The sequence below is a fragment of the Charadrius vociferus genome, unplaced genomic scaffold, assembly GCF_000708025.1.
Source record: "Charadrius vociferus isolate BGI_N301 unplaced genomic scaffold, ASM70802v2 scaffold111, whole genome shotgun sequence".
NCBI lineage: Eukaryota > Metazoa > Chordata > Aves > Charadriiformes > Charadriidae > Charadrius > Charadrius vociferus.
Window position 1 is genome coordinate 3740113 of NW_009647046.1, and position 7769 is coordinate 3747881.

At 57.2% G+C, this 7769-nt stretch overlaps 2 protein-coding genes across 2 annotated transcripts in view; one reads left to right on the forward strand and one right to left on the reverse strand.

Moving 5' to 3' along the window:
- PEX16 (peroxisomal biogenesis factor 16) overlaps positions 1 to 4840 on the forward strand; it is a 29265-nt gene extending 24425 nt beyond the window's left edge. The window contains exon 12 of the mRNA XM_009895709.1: positions 4807 to 4840. The gene's annotated coding sequence lies outside the window, so the exon portion shown is untranslated. The remainder of the gene's footprint in view (positions 1 to 4806) is intronic.
- MAPK8IP1 (mitogen-activated protein kinase 8 interacting protein 1) overlaps positions 1 to 7769 on the reverse strand; it is an 18609-nt gene that overhangs the window by 10652 nt on the left and 188 nt on the right. The window contains exon 2 of the mRNA XM_009895712.1: positions 5855 to 5960. Within this exon, the coding sequence (XP_009894014.1) occupies positions 5855 to 5960 (106 nt within the window). The remainder of the gene's footprint in view (positions 1 to 5854; positions 5961 to 7769) is intronic.

Here is a 7769-nt window from a genome sequence, read left to right on the forward strand (position 1 = left end):
CCCTTGCTTCGAGCAAGGTGGCCACCGTGGCCTGTGAGGGCCATGAGGAGCAGATGCCCTCGTGGCTGCGCTGCTGGGTGAAGAGGCACTGATGTCCCCCCACGGCTGCAGGTGTTTAAAGGTCAGTGGTTTCCTTCCCAAGCCACCTTCCTTGCAGTAACCGGAGCTTGTGCATGCATAGGTTGCTGCAGCCAGCAATAAAGGCTGCAACTTGGCATTAGCGAATTGTTATCAGCTGTTTGTGGTGACTGGAAAGCTCGTCAGTGGGCAGAAGTGGAGAAGGGCATTTTTTTGCAGCTGATGCTATCCATGTCTCCAGCTGCACAGAGGATGCCCCTTGAGCTGTGGGGAGAAGAAACAGCCCCAGCAGCTCTGGCAGCCTCTCCAAGAGCTCTCGCTGCTACCAGCTCTGAAATTGTCTGACTAAAGCCAGCACAGGCAGGGCTCTGTCTGCTGCAGGCACAGTACGACCCCTCTCACGGGGGCCATTTCACCCCAGTGTCCCCACTTCAGTCCTGGCAGGCACCGGGTGAGCACCTGGAGAAGCACTGCCACCAAAACCCATCCTCTCAAGGTTTTAAACATTTAACTCCCTTGTTTTTAATGTTAGCCTTCAGACAAGTTCGGTGTTTCCATGGCAGATCCACACCAGCTGCATGTGGCAAATCACGTGGATTTTAGCAAGGAAGCAGAGGCAAAGGAAAAGGAACTGGAGGGGAAATGCCAGCTAAATAGATTATATCTAGCCAAGGTAGGTGTGTTCGAGTCAGCTGGTGACGTTCAACCTAGACTGCTAATGATGCTGCCTCAGTAATCCTGTAGCTGTAGCAATAGCTCGGAAAACTCACAGAGGAGGGAAAGTCCCAGAAGGATGCAGAAAAGCAAAACAGTACCTGTTTTGAAGAAAATTGTGCCCTACGAGGGATGCACCATTCCAGGCTCAATAGCCAGCAGGAAAGTACAGCCACTGCAGGTGCTTATTAATGGACTGTAGCACAACAAAGTGATTTTTGAAACCACGCAGCAATAGATCGCCTTACCAGCTGAGTGGGACCTGCGGTGATCTGCAAAGCGAGGGCAGGGACTAGATGTTGGGAAGTCTTTCTAACTGGAAGGACACTGCTCCACCGGAACAGGCTGCCTCGGGAGCCCTCTAGGAACAAATTCATGTAACCTACGGGCAGCCTGAGTACGCTCACGCATCAGCACAGATACGATGGTGAGGTGACCTCCCAAAGTCTCTTTGGCCTGTGGGAGGGATAAGGGCATGTGGGAGGGCAGTACCAGTGCCCGAATCCTGCGGCGGGATGTAGACAAGATGCACACCTGGACCTTGGTGCAGTCACAGGGAGGCTCACACCGCTATTACAGATCTCCCCCTGGGATGGCTGCAACGCTGGCGCTCCTGCTGCTCATACCTCCCACCCACATGGTGCTGCATCAATGGCAAGAAGTCCCAGTGTCCAGCAACCGGTCTCTGATGGTCCTGATGCTGTGGTGCATGGGCCCCAGGGGCACTGCCTGCATGGGGGCTGCTGCAGACCCCGGGAAGGGACGGATGCTGCTCACTTCCCTGGGAATGAATGGCTCTTGCGAGGGGAACGGGGTGATACACCAGATGTTGCTTGAGTGTCCCCGGTCCATACCCGCTATGGTCAAGCAGGTGAAAGGCTCTTCCCTGCTCCTCTACCCCTGCAGCCTTCCCTGTCGGAGGAGGAGTGACAAAACCTTCAGCTTTCTACCAGCATGAAGAAGCAAGTGGGACTTGCCAAGCAGAGGGGACAACCGTGGCCCCTCTCCCTACCATCCAGCTGTGACTGCTTTGCTCCAGGCTTCAAACTGGAAGAAGGTAGATTTAGATTATGTATCAGGAAGAAATTTTTCACTTTGAGGGTGGTGAGGCACTGGAACAGGTTGCCCAGAGAAGCTGTGGAAGCTCCATCCCTGGAGGTATTCAAGGCCAGGCTGGATGGGGCTTTGAGCAAGCTGGTCTGGTGGGAGGTGTCCCTGCCCATGGCAGGGGGGTTGGAACTCGATGATCTTCAAGGTGCCTTCCAACCTAAACCATTCTATGATTCAAAGCAGCAGGAGAAGCCTGTCTGCCCCCAGCCTGGTGCAGCCACAGATGGCAATGGATCACAGAGAGACCTTCACAGGACAGCCTTTGAAAAGCCGCCTGGACTAAGCAGCTGCCTTGCTGCAGCATCCTTTGGTCCCAGCCCATGGAGGCGGCTCCCCACCAGTCTCCGGATCAGCAGGTTGGCCGGCTCGTGGCAGCTGCTTCCCCCTTTGCAGTGGGTCCCATTGGCCTCCCAGGGGCAGCTGCTGCCAGCAGCACTCCAGATCAGTGGCGGTGAGCACCAAGAGGAAGCCCGGCATTTCCAGCAGTGTTATTACGCCGGAAAACCAAAGCATTTTGGTATTTTTTCTCCACTTTTCTGTATCTTCATGGCTGGTTCAGCCCTTTTAATACAGACCACGAAGGCTCAGCGCAGCCCTATACCTGCTCTCTTCCTTTGGGCACTTGTTCTTGTGCTTGCAGGTATTTCCAAGAAAAGTATTTCTTATTTTTTTTCTTTTTTTTTTTTTCATTCCTGCATTAACCATTTTCCGCAGCCCCTGGAATACAGATGAGGCACCGAACCTTTACTAACCTCAGCCTGGTTCTTGCCGGGATCCATCTTGCTGAAACCAGGGATCATCACCCCAGATTTCCAAGCAACCAAACCGAGGCCAAACCCGAAGCAAAGGGCCAGTGCTTCTGCTGCAACTGCCCCTCTCAACGTGCCCGACCGCTGCCATTTGTGAGGCAGGGATGGTGTCCCTCACCCTGTCAGCCCCGCTCCTCCCCAGCAAGCCTCCTGCCCTGCCGCTCAACAGCCCTAAAGGCAGCTCCGCTCCTCTGCTGAGCCCTTTCCCCAGCCAACCCCTCGCTCTGCTCCCGGTTTTCATTCACCTGGGCCTGCTTGTTGAAATTAATTTTTTTTTTTCAGCCGCACTTGGGATTATTCCCCGTTCTCAGTATGTGGCCTCCCGTCCACAAGGCACAGTCCTTGTCGGTGTATATAGTTCCCTCTTGCACAAACATCAGTCTACGCCTCCTCGCAGTTTCTGCGTGTCTAAGCCACTATTTCTGGAAAGCAGCTAAAATAGCCCACAGTGAAGTCATCTTTGTTTTTCCAGGACCGAAAAAAAACCCCAAACCCCACCTCTGTTTGAGCGTTGACCTCCGCAATGGCCACCCGTTCCTGCCACAGGGTTTTGCTGCCGAGTGTCTCTGCCCAGAGTCCCACCTCACCAAGGTCACCAGCCGTCCCCATCCAGCAGCCACCTTCCCAGCCCTCCGGAAGCGTCTGTCCCTTGCTCTGTCCTGGCACTTTCCTGCTCACCGCTGGGGCAGTTACTGCGCCTGCCCATCCCTCGGAAGACTTGCCGACAGGTCGGGAAGCTCGGAGTGGCTGGATGCCCCTGGCCCCACAGCTCACCGCGCTCCCCAGAGCCTCTATTTCCCCCTTCCCTGTGGGCTCTCTGCTCCGCTGTGATCTGGCGAGCTGGCAGCTTGCTCTCGCCTCGCATCCCTCGCTCCGTCACCAGACTTTCACCTGTTGCCCGGTGCTGCAGAGCCGACCAGAGCCAACCCTCCATCCTACGCGACACGGGTGGCTCTGCGATACCGGCACCGGGAGCTGGACGCAGGCAGGGCATCAGTGTGGGGCGCCCCCCCGGCCCCGACCCCGGCGTTGGGCTGACTTGTCAAGCCAGCCGTCCCCACGTGATGCAATTAGCCGGCTGACGCTGGCCATGGGTCATCACTGATTTGCTGCCCTCCACGCCGCACGCAGACCCGGCCAAGCTGCTCCCTCTGGGCCCGGCTGCTTCCATCAGGCAGATCCCGCAACCCCGTCGCCCTGAGCTCGCTCTGGATGGCAATCGGGATGGAAAGATCTCTGGCTCTCACCTTTGACGTTTGGGATTGAAAAAGCCCCTCTCGCCACCGTTGCTGTCACCACTCTCGGTTCTGCTCCTCAGGCAATCCTCCGTGTTCCATATAAACCATTTGGACATATTTTTAGCAGAATCTTTTTTTTTTTTTTTTTCCCAAGAAGTGGTAGGCTTCTTCCTTTGCTGTGCTTATGAATAGCTCATTCCTTCTCCGGGGGCAGCCTCGCGTCCCCCTCCCACCCCGGCAGACTCAGCGCAGCTGGGCATTTGTGCAGCTCCACAAGGGAAGGCACAAGGCTCGCTGCCGGAGCCCGAGCAAACCCTCAGGTCCCTTCATTGCAACGCAGAGGCGTAGAAACCCCTCAGTAAACTGTTTTAAAGGGGCGAAGCAACCTGGTTTTCCTCACCCTCAAGGACAGGCTGCAGCAGTTGAGCTGCAAGTCCATCACCCCTCCCCCTTCACCCCTTACCCTCCCTGCCAAACCTCAGCCAAGGGCTGGCACGCCATAAAGAAAATAAAATCCTGTCCTAAGAGCTTGGTGGTGCTACCAGCAGCGGAGAATTGGGATGGCTAATGGGAAATGTCCAGCAACACACCCACAGCCCCTGCCTGCCTCACCTATTGCAGGCAGGAGGATCTTCCCGAGCCCCTGCCCTCACTCTTGCCATGCCCCCCCAGACACCTCACACCGAATTTGCTGTTGGTTTTGCCTCCAGCGTTATCCCTCCTTCCTTTGGCATCCCCTTTGGGTCTCCCCATCCTTCCCTGGCTATAACATCCCAGAATGGCAGACGGCTGCGGCCAGAGCAGAGAGGTGGAGCGGCAGCCCCATCTCCGGGAGTAGCCAAATTTCTGCTGGGAAGGTCCTGAATTAGACCAGGGAGCACAGCAGGACACCTTCACCTCCCAGCATGAGGTCTGTCTGTACCCTCCTGCCTGCAACGAGGGATTCCCAGCACCACAAACTCACTTTCTAATTTTAAATCTGCGACAAATTCCTCTGCCTTTCCCCTTCTTGCTGGGTTTTTAACCGTTTTGCAGAGGAAATATTTCTCCTGAGGGATGAAATTATTCTCAAATGGTTTGCTTGCTCCTCCAGCATTTGCATCCCTTTAGCATGAAACACGTTGGCAAAACACAGACTCCCTGCATATTTCCAAATCCAATGTAATTCTGTTTATCTCCACGTTTCTGCCCTGTGGCTTTCTCTGGCAGTTCAAATAGTGGTGCAAACCCCACCAGGGGTCTCCACAGCATGCCCCGGGGTGCTTAGGGTGCATGGGAGACCCTCCTGCAGCATCTGCACAGGCTTCATGGCTCCCATTTTTATTTCAGCTGCTGCCTGCTGGGGTTGGAGCCGCTTCCTCCATCCCCTTTTCACTGGCACACCAGGTCTCCCACTTCTGAAACACCTGAGGATGGCTCCTGGCAAATGCAGCCACCAGCAACGCCTCGGGTGAGCAGTGGGGGTCTCTCACCGTGCCAGCCCGGCTGCACTTGCAGATCCAGAGATGCATGTCGGGGCAGGAGGCTCAGCCTGTGCAGGACCCTTGGTGTCACCTCGCGTGTGTCCTCGCTCCCCGAGGATGCCCATCGGGTGCCAGAGACTCGCTGGCCATCCCGCTCAAATCGAGGACATGCTCCCAGTCACACCCAAACCCTTGGGCTCATCCCTGAGGAAAGAACTCAAACTCTTCCAGCAGAGTGGGGATGAAAAGGCACCGTCTCTGAGATGCTTTTTTGTCCCCCTGGGTTTGGCTGGGTCAGAAAGGGCCTGTGCTGTGCTGTGGTGAGGAGAGGGCACTGCCGAGAAGAGGGGATCGGGACCGTGGCAATGGGTACATTAAAGAAGCATCACTGGTCTGGGGACCTGCCTGTTCCCATCGCCCTCCCTGTCCCCATCGTGCTTACCCGGGTGGCCAGGCTCTCCTTGCAGTGCAGGCTGATTCCACACTCATCGGTGATCTCGGAGAGGTCTTCATCCTCAAACTCCTCGAGGCTGATGTCGTGGGTGAGCCTGGAGGGAGCGGAGACGGCGCAGTCACCCACTGCACAGGCAGTGGGCAGGAGGTTGCACGGTGGCACGCTGCCTACGGGCAGGGAGCAGCACCACCCGCCCTGGGAGAGGCTCTCCCAGTCTGTACTGGGGAGAAAGACTGGGAAAGGGACCCTTTCTGGAGGGGATGGGTCTGTCCCCACTGAATGGCTGAGCTTGGCATGGTCCGTGGCTGTGGTGAGGCAGGAGGAGCGTACCCCACACCAGCCTCTGCCTGACTGAAGCCAGTGGGGATATGCAGGTTGGGAGAGGACAGGACAGATGGCACAGCCAGGTGTTCCCAGAAGATTCTGCTCCCATCATCCCAGGGAGGCTCTGAGGTTGTCCCAGCTGGGCACAAACACCCAGCAGGGCGAAGGCTGGGATTACAGGGAGGGGAAGGGCTGGGGGTCCCGGTAGGGCACAGCTGGAGGAAGGACCTACTGGCACAGGTGACCACATCAAGACCCACAGACCTTGGAAGCACGGCAAACCTGCTGGCCGTGGCACGACCTGCCCCCGAACCATGGCTGGGAGGGATGTCCTGCAGTAAGAGAGGGCAGCAATTCTCCTCTGTGCCAAAATCACTCCCTGGGGTGACGGTGGGCATCCCCGTGGCCATCGGTGCTGCCGAGCCTGCCTGCATGTCCTCAGGGGTCCCTTAGGGCCATCAGCCCCACAGGATCATTACACCCCTTCAAAAAGTTTACAGAGATATCCTTTTAGTGGCTGGAAACGTGCTGACGAGCGCGTTCCTTGTGTGCTTGCCTGTGTCCCCAGGGGAACAGCGAGGCACTCCTGACTTGTGTGCGTGAAAACATTTCTCCAGGGTGGAATGGATGCTCCTCTCACTTACTCATTACCACAGGGGTAAATAAAAAAGCTCAGCTTGAAACTCCTCTGCTAACCAACTCAGCCCCTCCACAAGTTTTGTCTGGAGCGGCCATGGGCACTGCTTTACATGCTGCCATTTCCACTTGCTCCCGGCTCCCTGGGCTGGGAGATGCTCAGGTGGAAGCACCACAGTGAGCCCATCACCCCTCTTCGACTTGGTCCTCATTAGCGGAGAAGGAAGGAGAAAGGTATTTTATCACCTGCAGAGCTTCCACCCTTGTTTTAAGCATCGCTCGCACGCCTTGGGGCACCCCATGCCGTGGCACCAAGCCAGAGCCATGGAGGGACAACACCTCCCTTGTCCTGGTGGGAGGGAAGGAGCAGGAGAAGCCCATGGGGGAAGTGGCATCTCCCCTCTGCCTTTCCAAGGACCCCGCCAGCAGTGGGCTCCCTGGGGTGAAGGTGGCCAGAAACAGCTGTGCCCATGGGGACAGCCCTCACAAGACGCATCGGGGGGACACAGAACGCAGCCTTCAGCACAGAGTGGGGTGTCCAGACCCTCCTCCGCTCCCCTCCAGCCCATATCCTGCTGCTGCCCACCGGAGGGAGGGAATGCGGAGCAGGAGGCTCATGATGAGCCTTCAAAGCACAAATCGATTTATTCTCCGGTTACGCGGGTCACCAGGGTGGGACACCATCAGCCGCTAACGCCTGGGGCCTCCACCCGCCACCGGGCGCCATGGGGTCCCGCTGAGAAGCGACACGTTGCCAAAGGGGCTCCCCAGCTCTGCAGGAGCAGCTTGGGTGGGTGGCAGTGCCCCCCTCTCTGGGACGGGGACAGCCAGCCCTGCCCGCGCTCTTGGGGACAGGGAGATGCTGTGCAGGTGTCCAGCACCATCCCTGCCCGCGGATGCTGGTGAGTGGCAGGATGCGGCCAGCCACCTTTGCCGCTCCGTC